The 14797-nt window shown below is 37.0% G+C and overlaps 6 protein-coding genes across 6 annotated transcripts; 3 read left to right on the top strand and 3 right to left on the bottom strand.

The window, feature by feature from the left end:
- Positions 1–578: 578 nt before the first annotated feature.
- On the top strand, positions 579–2263 carry EV154DRAFT_431210 (major facilitator superfamily domain-containing protein; the record flags this gene model as incomplete). The annotated part of the gene is made up of 5 exons (XM_051596592.1): positions 579–720; positions 777–1046; positions 1119–1135; positions 1194–1698; positions 1752–2263. 5 exons carry the CDS (start codon positions 579–581, stop codon positions 2261–2263), a joined length of 1446 nt encoding a protein of 481 aa, XP_051451468.1.
- Positions 2264–2396: 133 nt separating this feature from the next.
- On the bottom strand, positions 2397–4077 carry EV154DRAFT_528910 (uroporphyrinogen decarboxylase). The gene is made up of 4 exons (XM_051603623.1): positions 3713–4077; positions 3591–3650; positions 2996–3504; positions 2397–2934 (listed from the first exon to the last, which is right to left on the bottom strand). Exons 1-4 carry the CDS (start codon positions 3777–3779, stop codon positions 2467–2469), a joined length of 1104 nt encoding a protein of 367 aa, XP_051451467.1. The 5' UTR covers positions 3780–4077; the 3' UTR covers positions 2397–2466.
- A 600-nt stretch (positions 4078–4677) lies between these two features.
- Positions 4678–5070, bottom strand: EV154DRAFT_570397 (uncharacterized protein; the record flags this gene model as incomplete). Its single annotated transcript, XM_051606196.1, has 2 exons — positions 4678–4792; positions 4868–5070. The coding sequence occupies 2 exons, from the start codon at positions 5068–5070 to the stop codon at positions 4678–4680; spliced, it is 318 nt and encodes a 105-aa protein (XP_051451466.1).
- A 1219-nt stretch (positions 5071–6289) lies between these two features.
- Positions 6290–8925, top strand: EV154DRAFT_540652 (glycoside hydrolase superfamily; the record flags this gene model as incomplete). The annotated part of the gene is made up of 8 exons (XM_051604432.1): positions 6290–6679; positions 6857–7112; positions 7209–7336; positions 7486–7688; positions 7750–7840; positions 7895–8107; positions 8167–8412; positions 8470–8925. The coding sequence occupies 8 exons, from the start codon at positions 6290–6292 to the stop codon at positions 8923–8925; spliced, it is 1983 nt and encodes a 660-aa protein (XP_051451465.1).
- Positions 8926–9076: 151 nt separating this feature from the next.
- Positions 9077–10509, bottom strand: EV154DRAFT_528907 (uncharacterized protein). The gene is made up of 5 exons (XM_051603622.1): positions 10376–10509; positions 10146–10318; positions 9996–10093; positions 9652–9944; positions 9077–9595 (listed from the first exon to the last, which is right to left on the bottom strand). Exons 1-5 carry the CDS (start codon positions 10483–10485, stop codon positions 9232–9234), a joined length of 1038 nt encoding a protein of 345 aa, XP_051451464.1. The 5' UTR covers positions 10486–10509; the 3' UTR covers positions 9077–9231.
- Positions 10510–11011: 502 nt separating this feature from the next.
- Positions 11012–14793, top strand: EV154DRAFT_103628 (telomere length regulation protein-domain-containing protein). Its single transcript, XM_051593866.1, has 12 exons — positions 11012–11850; positions 11923–12029; positions 12093–12524; positions 12575–12835; positions 12895–13008; positions 13062–13167; positions 13227–13345; positions 13401–13530; positions 13585–13693; positions 13743–14013; positions 14096–14302; positions 14362–14793. Exons 1-12 carry the CDS (start codon positions 11279–11281, stop codon positions 14454–14456), a joined length of 2523 nt encoding a protein of 840 aa, XP_051451463.1. The 5' UTR covers positions 11012–11278; the 3' UTR covers positions 14457–14793.
- The last annotated feature ends 4 nt before the right edge of the window (positions 14794–14797 follow it).

The following is a 14797-nucleotide window of genomic DNA, read 5'->3' as shown; positions in this document are numbered from 1 at the left end:
TTAAGGTCAATGCAATTAAATTAACCGTGAGTGCCTGCAATTGTCCTTAATAAACAGCCTACAAACTGTGCATTTGGCCAACTTCTTCATTGCAATTGTAGATTTTTTATACCAAACATTGCGCGGATTGCCGGTTAGTAATTTTTCATAGATGTGACACGACGCTGTCCGTTAGGTAGATCATAATGTTTAATTTAACTATTTTGTAGATCTGATAATAAAAAATCACAATGGCTGTCTATTTTCACAGTATTTAGCATCGCAGTTATTGTTGTTTTGGTTCCAAATATAAATATAAACCATTGAATAGAAGCCGAACCATCACTAGGGATACAAAACTATTTACAAAAATTAACGAATATTATGTTATTCAAATAATAATAAAAAACATGAGGGGCGCGGCACCACGGAATTTCAAAAGGCGGGGAGAAACCGGACAAAATAAAATAAAAGTGTGACACTGGGCCTGGAAAAAAAAATGAGCATAAATATGGCTCGAGCCTTTTACTTCTTTTCTTTTTTTCTTAATAGATACTTTTTTTAATAAGAAAATGGCAGAAGAAAAAGCATGGAAAACAATGTTGAAATCTCGATTATTACCCCGTCCTCCTGTCTTATCTGATCCAAGATTGTTGAAAACAGGATCCAAGGCCATTATATTGATATGTTTGGGTCTTTGTGCGAGTACAGCAGGATTTTCTAGTACAATTTATTTTCCAGGTAAAGTTTCCAACCAATACAACGAAAACAACAGTCAGTTTTAACGATAATTTTAGGATTGCCTTATATTACTGCTGATTTACATGCACCTGCTATTGCAACAACATTGACAGCAGCTTTGTTTGTTTTAGCGATGGGTATTGCTCCTGTTTTTTGGGCATCACTTTCTGATTTTTATCGAGTTCGTCGTATTTTGCTCATGGCTTCTATGCTTATTTTTGCAGCAGCATCTCTTGGATCAGCCTTCATCAACAATATCTGGGGTCTTGTTGTACTCCGTTGTGTTCAATCTCTTGGTGCTTCTTGTGGACAATCTGTTGGTGCAGGTAATAAAATAAAAATTTGATTTTTCTTGAACCTCGGTTACTCACAAATTTACCTTTTTTGATCTGGAATAGGCATTATTGCTGTAAGTGTGCATAAAAAACGTTTTAATAGTATCTATTTGTTTCTCACGCAATTTCTTTTAATAGGATTGTTACGCTATCGAACAAAGAGGTGCAGCTTTTGGTAAGTTCTTTTTTGGTGTCTTTTTTGGCCCATTGTTAGGTCCTATCATTGGTGGTTTCCTGATTATGAGTGCTCTTTCGTGGCGTGCTACATTTTGGTTCTGTTTCGCTTTTGCATTGTTTATCTTCACCTGTCTTTTCTTATTCTTCCCCGAAACTTACCGTGATAATCAGAAATACGATATGGTATTACCTACCAGCACATCTTCAATCAGCGATACTCTTGATGAGCAACCTCAAATTGATGAAAACGGAAAAGATGGGACGGTTACACAGAACGAGGAAAAGACTTTTGTCGCCCCTGTTAGAAAACCAGTGAACCCATTTGGTGCTTTCATTTTGTTAAAACATCCATTTATCCTTTTATCAGCTGTCATTTCGGGTATCGCATTTGGCTGTATGTTCGCTGTTGAAACTATCATTCCCGACTTATATGAATCCCATTATGGATTTAACTCATGGCAAACAGGTAAATTATTTCGCGGATATTTTCTGTACACCATATTAATTCTTAAATTTTAGGTTTGAGTTATCTTGGTGCTGGCGTCGGTAACCTTTTCGGTTCTTTTGTTGGTGGTATGCTCTCAGATCGTCTCTTAATGCGATCCCGTAGACTTCGTGGCGGTAGAGCGGTTGTTGAAGATCGTTTGACAGCTAATCTCTGGCCTTGTTGTTTCATTGTCATCCCTTTTGGTATTTTGCTTTTCGGTTGGTCAATTGAACGTGGACTTACTGTCTGGGCTCCTATCGTTGCATTTGGTATTCAAACATTTGGTATGAATCAAGTAATGACATCTACGTCTGCTTATCTTGTTGATGCTATCCCTGGTCAAGGAGCTTCTGCCACTGCCGCTGCTAACTTGGTTCGTATGATCTTGGCTTGTGCTTTGACCCTTGCTGCCAATCCTATGGTTGCAGCTATTGGACCTGGATACACCTGTGTCTTTTTGGCCGCATTGAGTGTGATTGCCTGTATCTTATTAGTCATCCTTAAGCTCAAGGGTGAAGCATTAAGAATCAAAAGTGGTTACTAATCTTTCATAAAAAAAAAAAAAAAAAACTTGCATGATATATCCTTGCGAATATTATTTCTACATAATTTACTAATTTATACAACTCCATAGACTATTTACATCTCCCCACACATAACCCTACCCTTTCTGATTTGTATGATTTATTTTAAATAATAAAAAAAAATGACGACTGGACTATATTACATTTTGTTTTTTCCTTACTTTTACTTTCTAATTTCAGCAGAAACCTTTTGAACGGTTTCAAGATAAACTTTCAAAGCCTCAGGATCAACAGTGGGTAAAATACCGTGACCCAAGTTGACGATGTGCTTTGAATCCTTACCAAAAGCGTGTACCATCTTGGTAGCAATAGTACGAATAGCATCTTCGCCGCCGTAAAGAACGGTAGGATCCATGTTACCTTGGAGAGCGACCTTATCATTGGTCATTTTGCGAGCATATGCAGGGTCAATAGTCCAATCAAGAGAAACAACCTCATAGTTTGATTCGGATAAATCTTCGAGAGCGTACCAAGAACCCTTAGCAAAAATGGTCATAGGAACGAGATCCAAACCTTCGCTTGTCAAACGCCCTTTAACCTTGTTAGAGATTTGTCTGATATAAGGAAGAGAGAATTCCTTAAAGGCATCGGGTGAAAGTTCACCACCCCATGATTCAAAGACTTGAAGCATCTATTAGGTAACACGTTAATTTTATTCCGCCAGGGGGGGAGTTCAAACATTTTTTTTTTACCTGGGCACCAGCCTTTACTTGACCCACCAAGAATTCAATGGCAATATCAGTAATACGCTGTAATAAAGCATGAGATTCCTTGGGATACTTCCATAACCAGCCCTTGGCCTTATGCAAAGTCTTACTTCCACCACCTTCAATCATATAAGCCATTAAAGTCCAAGGAGCTCCAATAAAACCATACAAAGGCACACGTCCTTCAAGTCTATGACGGGTTAAAGTAATGGCTTGGTAAACATAACCTAATTCCTTTTCGACGTCTACATTTTCAGTCAAACGAGAGAAATCGGCAGGTGTCTCTAAAGGAGCAGGGAACACAGGTCCTTTACCAGGAACCATAAGCACTTCAAGACCCATAGCTTGGGGAATAACGAGAATATCTGAAAAGATAATTGAAGCATCCAAGAGCTTGCCATAACGATCGATAGGTTGAAGAGTGAGCTGGCAAGCAAGTTCAGGTGTACGACACACTTCGAAAAAACTATGATCCTTTCTAATCTCGTGAAATTCTAATACATGTTTGTCAGCATATATACATTGTCACAGAAAGGAAGTTCTATGATCTCCACTCTTTCTTTGCTATTGTATACATTACCAGGCAAATAACGACCGGCTTGTCTCATAATCCAAACAGGGGCGCGTTCAATTTTCTCGCCTAATGTTAATTTGTGATTTAGTTAATAGTCCTACTAATGAGTGATCCCATATATAACCTACCACGAGAGGCACGAAGAACAAGATCGTTTTGGAGTGCAGGGAAATTCTCAGCCTTGTAAGTAGTCATTTTAGTGAAGAGGAAAGAAGGAAGAAGAGGCGGGAAAACAGAACGTCAAGAGTATAATTGCAAAACTTGGTTGGATTTATTTATTTAAACACCCTGCCCAATGGAAACAATAAGCGCAAATCGGTGAAACTCGAGCATCGACATTTCACCGATTCACATAAAAAAAGCTGTGATGGCCTATTTACAGGATTAAACTTTGTATCACTTGTAAACGTTATTTTTTGTATGTAATACGTTGGTTCATACACACTAATATACAATTGAAGTGGATACGTATTACGAAAATTAGTAAATAATTATATCGTATGCATGCTTCATATATTAATAAACCCAGTGATTGTAGTTCTGCAGGAAAAACTTCTGTCTTGTTGTGATGCAAATCTTAATAAATTCAATTTGCCATATTTAAACCAGATCGTTAGTGTTCCTGTACGTGTAGATTATGTCTTTTGAAAATCCATCCCAAAATGATCTTAAATGCTTCTCGTACTATCAAGGTAGCTGGATCCAGTGATCATAAAGTATTACTGAAGTGGGAGTAAAGGGTCGGTAGTCTAAATATGACAATATGCACCTGTATGAACATGAAAAGAGAGCAATAGTTGGACTATGGGGATAAAAGATACACTTGGCATTATTTGGAAAGTGCATGTACAAAAACTGTCGTAGTCAAGACTGCCTTGATCAACACCAGTGAAATACAAAATCAAGGACGTGTCTTACATAGCAATATCTAGTATGACAAGTAGATGTGCCCGTTTTCAATATGTAGTTCGAAATATCAACACCAAAAATATAGTAAATAGGGCTCAAGCCAGTAAGACAAACGTCTTGACTATTCTGACGATTTAGAAACACACGCTTCATTGGTAATTGCTTCATTATTGTTCTATTTTAGTTAAGCAAGATCATAGACACCTTCTAATGCTTTTCTATAACGATCCATTACAACCTCACTGAGATTAACTTTACCTTTATATCCCTGACTGTGCATATTTGCCATCATAGACGCCCTTGTTGAAAATAATCGTATTCTTTGGTGTAATCACACTTTCACCATTATAAGGCAAGAGTCAATGTTAACATACACATCTACACAACCATGTTCAGCTGCTTTTGTATATGAATCTAAGGCCTTTAAGTAATCTTCTACGACTCCATCTCCATTAATCTCGTACATGAATCCCATCAAGTAATACATATGACCTTTTTCAATTTTTTGATTATTTGCCTGAAAACAAGAAATTGTCATGCGATAATCACGATCGATTCCAGCAACATGGTTATACATCCTGCCCAAACTTAAAAGAAAACGTTTACTTCATCTCTTTTAAAATTCTTAACTCATATACCGACATATAAATTCTTGATTGTCTTGCTCAACGCTATTTGCGTTCTCATATTTATAGATAAGCAGCCGATAGGAGTTCTGTTTTACCCTGCCATCTTGAGCCAGAACATAAATGATGATTTAATTTATTTATAGACAGGACCTTTGCTATCTTCACGATATATTTTTGCAGCACAGACACCGAGTGTTTTTTTGTGTTAGGCATCAAGTCATAAAAGAACAGATGTGTGCATGTTTTGCTAATGAACCGGAGGGTAAGGTGTCCATACCATCACAGAAAATAATCCCCCTTTTTTTCACATTTAACTATACTGACAAGCACATAAACGCTTTAATGCGACAATGCCAATATTATGAGTTCGGTGAACATCTGAATAAATATACTTTTATACATGTATATTATATTGCGTGCAAATTTAAGCATCGATTTTTTATCCTGTGTTATATAGTATTTATTTGAAGAACTATCAATGTCTTGTGGGTATGGTATCTGTTATAAGCTAATGATAAGAATTGAAACCTCCATTAGCAAGAAGTGTCCATTTTCACGCTAACTTTGTACACTGTGGAAGATTATGTAGCGGACGACGTCCACTTTCACGCTAATGTTTAACAGTAGCTAGATCCTCCTTTGTAAAATTATTTTTCTGTACGGTAAAAACAGGTTATTACATTGTTTGTTCCCCGCCTTTTCTCTTTTTATACAAACATTGAAAATATTTAATCTATGTAAATCGCACTTTTTCCGAATGACATTTATTTGTTACCAAAAATCAAGCTGTATTTACCTAATAAAACTGAGTGATTTTCTCTTCTATTTTCGGTCATTGTTGATTGAACGTCATTAAGCAAATACGGGGTAAGTTTCTCCACAACAACTTTTTTTTATCTGTTACCCTGCCTTGTATAAATTAAAAATTAAACCTTTGTTATCCCTTTTCTCCTCAATTATCTTTTTCTTCCCATGAAATCTTTTATTCTAACTACATCAATAGTCATAACAACATTAGCTTGCCAGTCGTTTGCTTTACCTTTTGAAGATGACCTTTCATACACCAAAAAGCTGCTCGCTCAAGAGCCCATTTTCCAAGCAGCTCAACAAATCAATATACTCAGCTGGGAGGAATCGTATGCTAAAGCAAGCAGTTTAGTCGGACAAATGACTTTGGAACAAAAGGTCAATATCACTACAGGTGTAGGTTGGCAATCAGGTCCTTGTGTTGGTAATAGTGGACGTACAACAGGGCCCGACTTTCCTGAATTGTGCCTTCAAGATTCTCCATTAGGTATGCGCTTTACGGATGGCGTAAGTTCGGGTGTGGCGGGTATCAATGCAGCTGCTTCTTTCGATCGTGAAGCAATCCGTAAAAGAGGAGAGTATATGGGTCAAGAGTTCCGTGCAAAAGGTGCTCATGTTCAATTGGGCCCCTCCATGAATATGCTTAGGGCTCCAGAAGGAGGAAGAAACTGGGAAGCATTTGGTGAAGACCCTTTTCTTGTCGGTGTAGCATCTGCAGAAACAATCATTGGTATCCAAAGTCAGGGTGTGGTAAGTAATCAGACCAACCAAATACATTTATACATCATTAATTTTTTAAAAAAACAAATTGTAGATGGCCGTAGCAAAGCATCTTATTGGTAACGAGCAAGAAACAAACAGACTAGTGGTAAAATAGAAAATGATAGCTGTCTTTATGTTCTCGCATTAACTTTTTTTCTCTTTTAGCACTCTGCAAATATCGATGAAAGAACCGTTCAAGAGGTATACTTATGGCCGTTTAAACAAGCTGTAGACGCAGGCGTCGCATCTGTAATGTGTGCTTACAACAAAATCAATGGCGTTTATGCTTGCGAGAGTGATTATGCTATAAACAAACTTCTCAAAGATCAATTGGGCTTTAAAGGCTTTGTTCAAAGTGACTGGTCTGCAACGCACTCAACTGTTGATAGTGCAAATCATGGTTTAGATATGACTATGCCAGGTAATTAAATAATCCTCCTCTCTATTTCCCCAACCCCCCTCTCCCCTTCTTTTTTTTTTGAAACTTTTAGGAGATTAATTTTTTGTTTTTTTATAGGTGACATTTCATTTAACTCTGGTGATTCTTATTTTGGTAGAAATTTAACAAATGCTGTTCGTTCGGGCCAAGTAAATGAGGATCGGGTTACAGACATGGCAATGAGAATTGTTGCTGCTTGGTACAAGGTAACTGTCTAAAACTATTGTAAAAAATCAAAATGTGCTAATAAAAAAAAATCGTTTACAAAAATAGCTCGGCCAAGATCAGGTAAATTACTATAAAAAACCATTTGCTATCAAAATAAACATTTTCGCTGATGCTTCTCGTATTTTAGAGCTTTCCTGCTGTAAATATCGATAGCTTTAGACCCAATCTAGATCAACATATTAATGTCCAAGGTGACCACAAGGATCTAATTCGACAAATGGGTGCTGCCTCAACAGTCTTGCTAAAAAATGAGGACAATATCCTTCCTTTACGTACTAGCGGAATTAAGAAGTTAGCAGTTATTGGATCCGATGCAGGACCTAATCCACAGTAAGTTGTACGCACATAAAGCAAGAATCAAAACCATCTGACATCTTTAATCATTTAATAGTGGTCTCAATTGCGAAGATCATGGCTGTAACGCCGGTTCTTTAGCTCAAGGCTGGGGGTCTGGTACTGCCAGATACCCTTATTTAATCACCGTAAGTTACCTTGTGTAAATCTGTGTAACTCATCGTTGCTAACTTATAATAAAGCCTATCGATGGTATCAGAAATAGAGCAGGAAATGCTATGGATATAACCGAGCATCTAAGGGATAATGATTTTCACATTGCTGCGGAATTAGCATCACAAGCTAATGTTGCTATTGTATTCGTCAACTCTGATTCTGGGGAGGAGTTTATCACAGTTGAAGGACATGTGGGTGATCGTAATAATTTAGAACTTTGGCACGATGGTGATGCGTTGGTAATTAAATACTCAAAACTTTATGCCCTATCCCTCCTATTAAACAAAATTCTTAATAGATTAAAGCTGTTGCTGATGCGAATCAAAATACTATTGTGGTTGTTCATTCTGTAGGGCCTGTCCTTATGCCATGGTCTAACCATCCCAACATAAAGGCTATTGTTTTACCTGGTCTACCTGGTCAAGAATCTGGAAACTCTTTGGCTGATATTCTTTTTGGTGATGTCAATCCTTCTGGAAGACTACCTTATACAATTGCAAGCAAGTATGAAGACTACCCTGCAAAGATTGATCATGGCTTGAGCGTAAGTATATACAGATAACTGGTTAGATGTCATAGTTTCTCACTCTCTTAATCCTAGTTTACTTACTCTGAGGGAATTAACATTGGATACCGATGGTTTGATAAAAACAATATTAAGCCTTTGTACGAATTCGGTTATGGCTTATCCTACACAAACTTTGAATACAAAAATTTTGCTTTAAACCAAATCAATCTTGAATCTCAAGGTGATGTCGAAGTACAAGCCTCCGTAACGATTCAGAACACTGGTATGTTTGATGGTGCCGAGATTCCTCAGGTGTACATTACTTTTCCTGAAATTGCACAGGAACCTCCCCAATTGTTACGCGGATTTGAAAAAGTCTACTTATCTAAAGGCGTCGAGCAAACTGTGACATTTACATTCAAGAAGTCAGAGTTAAGTTATTACAGTATAGATTCTCACCAGTGGGTTGTACCACAGGGGGAATTCAGCGTGCACTTTGGTTCTAGCAGCAGGAACATTAGAGGAACACAAAAGTTTACCTTGTTTTAAACCATACCTTATTAGAATAAAAAGTTTCAATTTTTCACATTTTTCAAATAATTCATTAATATCTAAATAAGAGAATGATGAAGTTCATTATAGCTGCGATATGAATTCAATAGGTGACAGTAATTTTAATATCACTAAAGCACTTTCAAAAAAGTGGAAAAAGTTTATTTTTATTGTACTTCGATTGGTATAAATGGACAGCATTCTGGTTCAGTACAAACTAAGTTTAAAAACCAAGATTTTCAATAAGCGATGTAGCACAAGCGATAGATAAGATATGATGGGGGCGGGACGTGTGTGTAACCATTAAAGAATTGGCTCTAAAACGATCTCGGCTAACATGCCTTTGATATTCTCCAAGTCTTCAGCAAGGATCTCCTCAGCTCTACCCAGATCATCAGAAGAAACCAACACATTAGCACTCTTAAAGGTACTCAAGTAAAGCAAATTGATATGAGCTTCTGCAGCCAATGGATGCGAGATAGAGTAAACAATACCGCAACGGTCTAAATTAGAACCAGCTAAATTGACCTGAATTACGCGATAAGTTTGCGATCCTTCATCTTGAAAGATAGCATCTGGCTCAAACAAATCCAAAATCCGTTGATTTGCTAAAAGAGAGATACCGTCACTTGATGCTGTATATGAAAAGAATCTGGTGTCATCCTGTCTACGATAAAATAATTATGAGTCACATGTGATAATTCTGATTCTATGAAACTTTACTTGAAATCAGTGGTAGAAATCAACTCTGGGTAAGACAAGATCTTGAGAACGGTCATTGCCCATTCCGAACGGTAATGGGGATTCAACCCCACACACTGTAATTCGTCATGTAAGACCGACCTTTCAAAGCCTTCTTCTACTGTATTTAAAGTTTGGCTTTCAATTGTACGCAACATATGCTCTGGTGATAGTGGTGGTGAGCCGCCCAAGTACTGATCCACAGAATCTTGGTCGAATGCAAAGTCATGTTGCTGTAGTAATTGAACTGCTTGTCTTAATCGTCTTTCTTTGATCTTGTAAAAGGTTAGTAACATACAGTTGAGATTGATTTATTCCTTTTTTACCAATACAAAGTCAGTCTGATAGGTTGACATGTAAAAAATTGAGAACTTCCCTGCAGCCAGTGGGCCAGAAAGGTCTGAGATACGTTTACCACTAGAACCTAATTATGTGTTAATGCATCAATGTAATATTCTGATTTGACCCTTATTCACCTTGCCCGCCTTCATCATCCACTTGTAAGACACGATATATATCATTGGATGACCTCATATCAGTACACTGAGACATGATCAAAGTGGGTATAAAGTCATTATCGATTACTTCTTTACTGGCAACAATTGATATTTCATAGGCATTCTCCGTAAAAGAAAAGAAATAACGAGGGCTAGAACAATGATAAATCAGGAACCTTTGCAATCAATCTTTTTTTTTTATTTTTTACTCTTTTGTGTCTTGAAAAAAGCATGATTTTACTATCGCATGAGTGACATGAGATAGATGTGTCCTTGGAAAATGAAGCAATTTAACTTTGGAAGATAAAATAGTTATCATTCAGAAAAAAAAAAAAAAAAAAAAAGGTTAATGTAGAAAAAAGAAAAAGATAATGAAAATCCCAGCTCAACATTAATATTTTATACCAAAATAAAATCTTGATGACACTCGCTTATTGTAACACAGACACATCGTACAATTGTCACCGGGGCACAGGAACATTTTAAGAGAAAAGTGCCCTGTGCTTATTTTGTGCAGTTTGTGTAGTTTAGTAACCATTGTCAATAAGAGAGTAAAGAGCCATTCAAAGTTTGACATTAAAGGACAATGAACAACTATTTGGGAAATGAGACAAGCCTGAAAACACGTTAAAGATCCAAAATGAAGCCCTTTTGTAAGATTGCAAAGCCTAATGTTTATTTTTTCTTATAAAGTTGAAGTCTTCTGCCTCCAAAAAAAAATCTCCCACAGTAATGCACATTGGATTTCTCTCGTGTAAATTTAGCAGGCTTGAAAAGACCACGGTACCTCACCCGTTCCCTGATAAATGTATCACAGACCGAAAGGAAAAGCAGACAACATCGATCTAGCCAACCATATTATCCCATGACTTTAAGATGAATGACAAAGCATATTTCATGTACTCAGATAAGAAAACAACGATTTTATAATATTATGCTTCAAAGATACGCATTATTGAGACTACCATAATTGCCTATGAACTCTTCTTTATTCAAAGTGAAAACTACAGATCCAGATGTAGTTGTTTAACTGTGGAGTCCCAAATCATGTTTATCTGACGTGACCTTGTTTTTACCAGTTGTATTTCTATGCACTTCTTTTTGTCCCTAATATGAAAAACCTTCAGGAAAAGCTGTCTGAACTTGACCAAGAAGCTCAATCAGAGAATGCGCAATTAGACATTGTTCTTCAATCGATATCCGAACCTTTGCAATGGCTTAATTACAATAACGATTCTACAGTTACCAAAGCCGAACAACTGTCTCTTGTCAATCATATAGTATGGAAGCGTCATGTATGGAACATATTTAAAGAAATACTACCTCGTTGGGCCTTTACGTTATCTAGTTCTACACACCGTTCTCTACTAGAGGCAACCATAGCCTGGGGTCCTGATTCGAGCGTCGCCTTTGCCATGGCCAAGGTGAGCTTACCCATTCTCATTGAATGTCTATCGACACAGGATCAGGTCTCACTTGACACGATGGAAATGTATGCCTCTTGCTTGAAATATTTATCTTTGGATCGCTCAGTTTTTAAATTATATTGTCGCCATGCTTCGAAAATTGATGCCACATTCCTTTGCACTTTACTATGTTCAATTCCAGGACATTTAGCTAACGTCTTTCGTATTCAGCTCAATGAAGTTTCTTTCGGTGACCAACACGAATGGTATATTGATAGGTATATAGTTTGGGAGCTCTTTTTGTTTTTTTTTAAAAAAAACATGATTTTTGACATCATGTCTTTATTTAGAAATTTTTATGCAAGCTGCAGCGAAAGGCTAGCAGAAAATCTTGATTCAAAATCTGTGTTATTTGCCAAAGAATTTGTATCAAAAGTAACAAGACAAGGGTATGGAGGTATTGTTATCAGTCAAATACAACTAAACTCTTGAGGACGTTTTAATTCATTCTTCAAACAAGATATTTTAATCAAATCCATTTATCCCATTGCAAGGCAATCGCCTAACTATTGGTCATCGGTTTTGGAGCTTTCGCTCGATCAACTAACAGGACCAATTTTACAGCATGTCAAGGTAGAAATACTTACAAAACAAAGTATGAATAGTGCATCGAAGGAGCTCGCCTTGATATTGTTTAAGGATCTCGAAGCATCGAAGTCACTCTGTGTGGATGATTTCTTAAATACAGCATTATTACGATTGACAAAAGCAAGTTGGGCCGACGATCAGCTAGCTAGACTTGCCATTTGTACAGCTATTCATACAAAAGGTGTTAAGGATTCGAAACTGTCGCCTGAATCAGATGCCTTGATTTTGAAGTATACACATCGCTTAATCGAAACGTGGTCTGATCCGACGTTTGTAAAGCATACGAGCTTTAGGGAACGTACATGTAAGGTATGGATGTGAGCATAACGAGCATACTATTTACATCCACTTTAGATGTTACAATGGCTATATTATGTTGCATTGCTTATCTACCGAATGCTGTTCTTGACAGTAAAATCATGGCAGAAATATTGCCTAGTGTCAACACTTATTTCAATAGTGGGGATATACCAACTGCTCAATTGGGTGCTATCGTAGCCGAGGGTATCACGTCTAAAATTGATAAGCACAATCCCGTGAAAACTGGTCTTTTAGATTCTAGCGAAGAATTAAAAAGAATAAGGGATCTTGTTTATGTTACAGATGCATTTAAAGGTATATAAGAAGTTGGGGGCTGTATACGTATTTGTAAATAATTAATACGGGCAATTCAGAAGATGAAGGTCCCTCTCCAGAGATCGACATTCCTCATCAAGAAACTGAAGAAGAGGTAGATGAAGATGAAGGCTTTGATCCCGATTCGACTTATTGTCCCGATGACGACGAAGGTACTTTAACATGTGAATATACGATTTGTTTCCTGACCGTTTTTCTCCTACAGACGACGATAGCGATGATGAGTTCCAGGCGTATCAGATGGAGGAAGAATCGGACGATGAAGGTCTCAAAAAACAAGAAGCATCGAAATCAAAGGCTAAGAAGCCTGCGTAAGTTTTATTTAAAACCTACACAAACAAATATTGAAGATCCTCCGAAAAAAATGCAGGTTCATACGTGATTTAATTCGGTATCTTCAAGATCAAAGTGATGCGCTTAAACTCGAGATTGGATTGAATGCGGCAGAACAATTAATTCGTCAAAAAATGAATAGTGGAACAGAGCTGTGTAAGTACCTACTATGTACATATGTAAATATATATATTAACTTGTACAGAAATAGCCGAGTATTCAACAGAGTTGGCTAGATATTTGATTTCGTTTCCCGAAACATTTGAAATTGATCAGTTTAGAAGCTTACAACAAAATGCCTTGGTTGCTCTAATGGTAGCTGTTCCCGAAGCAGTAACTGGGTAAGACAGTGAACACAAAAATAATGGGAATATTTATAAAAAGTAAATATATAGGTTTATTATCGATCAAGTATACGACCGTAATACATCATCGGGCCAGAAACAAATGATATTGAGCGCACTATCATTGGCAGTAAGGGAATTAGCTGGCTGGTCACCTGAGGTAAGTTACACGTAATAGGGTTAAACCGGCGCCCTAACCCCCAGGTTAGACTATTGTGGAAGAGACTAGAAAAGAACTCGAGGCACCACAGACACTAGGTACGACTTTATTTTTATCAAAAAGAATACAACTTGAGAAGAACAGGAATCAAGTGGTCAAGAAAAACCGCTTATCTGGATTAGCCGGGCCCGTATTTTTTTTCCCGCTGTTGGTTGGCTGGTGGGAGGGAGCACAGGGACGTATCAAATTTTGGATTGGGAATGACAAGGTTCTATCAGAAAGATTCATCATGACTTTGAATATTATTTTACATAGTTCAAGTAGGCAAATACCAAATTAAGAAAAGAAAAAGAGATGGAAAAAAAAAGCGGCTAATCTAAAAAAAATTCCATTGCAATGTAGCTAATTTGCCGGATAAAAGAAGAATTGTCAAAGAATACTTTGAATTTGTTTCATCGATGAGATATACAAGCCATGATTCTGTTGGTGTAAAGAAGGCTTTACTGTTAGGAATTGATACTATTATTAACGTGAGTTACAAGGACCAAGAAAGACTTTTGTTTCAGGATTATACAAGAGAATTGACAGAAATCAGAGACTGGTTAGAAGGTGAGTCTCAAAATAGAGCCACAAGGGGTTTACAAGATTCTCTAATATTTCTAAAATAGTAATCATGGAGAATAATTCTGAAGCGAAAATCCAGGAAATAGCGTTGAGAATAGTTTTTAGACTGTCTCAAATAAGCACGCAAATGACAGGATGAAAAAGAAGCTCATGGCTAATCTTTTTTAAAGTTCACTCGGAATTTTATTTCCAAACAATAAAGTACGTTGCACAAGAAATACGTAAGATTCACATGAGTCGACCTGAAAGAGAGTCAAGATATTCCACGTGTAGTGTTCATAAGTTGTGCTTGTTATTGTGATTCATAATAATATCAGGCTTAAGAGACTGACTTGTGTCAAGGGCTAATTTATAGTAGGTCAAGTACCCCAAGTTCCTGAGCAAAGTCGGCTATTCACGGAATGATCGGAACACCAAGGTAAATTCACCTATTTGTGCTTGTAGAAATCCATATAATGATAATGTTTGACACTACTTTTC

Source organism: Mucor mucedo, assembly GCF_025094135.1.
Source record: "Mucor mucedo strain NRRL 3635 chromosome Unknown EV154scaffold_186, whole genome shotgun sequence".
Lineage (NCBI taxonomy): Eukaryota > Fungi > Mucoromycota > Mucoromycetes > Mucorales > Mucoraceae > Mucor > Mucor mucedo.
The sequence above is the reverse complement of the archived record's forward strand: the minus strand, read 5'-3'. Positions and strand labels throughout refer to the sequence as shown.

Coding starts and splice junctions, on each gene's coding strand:
- EV154DRAFT_528910 (XM_051603623.1), bottom strand. CDS start 3,779: ATGACTACTTACAAGGCTGAGAATTTCCCTGCACTCCAAAACGATCTT. Junction 3,651..3,712: donor TGTTCTTCGTGCCTCTCGTG/GTAGGTTATATA, acceptor AATTAACATTAG/GCGAGAAAATTGAACGCGCC. Junction 3,505..3,590: donor AGCCGGTCGTTATTTGCCTG/GTAATGTATACA, acceptor AACATGTATTAG/AATTTCACGAGATTAGAAAG.
- EV154DRAFT_528907 (XM_051603622.1), bottom strand. CDS start 10,485: ATGATAACTATTTTATCTTCCAAAGTTAAATTGCTTCATTTTCCAAGG. Junction 10,094..10,145: donor GGATGATGAAGGCGGGCAAG/GTGAATAAGGGT, acceptor ACACATAATTAG/GTTCTAGTGGTAAACGTATC. Junction 9,596..9,651: donor ATTTCTACCACTGATTTCAA/GTAAAGTTTCAT, acceptor ATTTTATCGTAG/ACAGGATGACACCAGATTCT.
- EV154DRAFT_103628 (XM_051593866.1), top strand. CDS start 11,279: ATGAAAAACCTTCAGGAAAAGCTGTCTGAACTTGACCAAGAAGCTCAA. Junction 12,030..12,092: donor AACAAGACAAGGGTATGGAG/GTATTGTTATCA, acceptor TCTTCAAACAAG/ATATTTTAATCAAATCCATT. Junction 13,346..13,400: donor GAATAGTGGAACAGAGCTGT/GTAAGTACCTAC, acceptor GTACAGAAATAG/CCGAGTATTCAACAGAGTTG.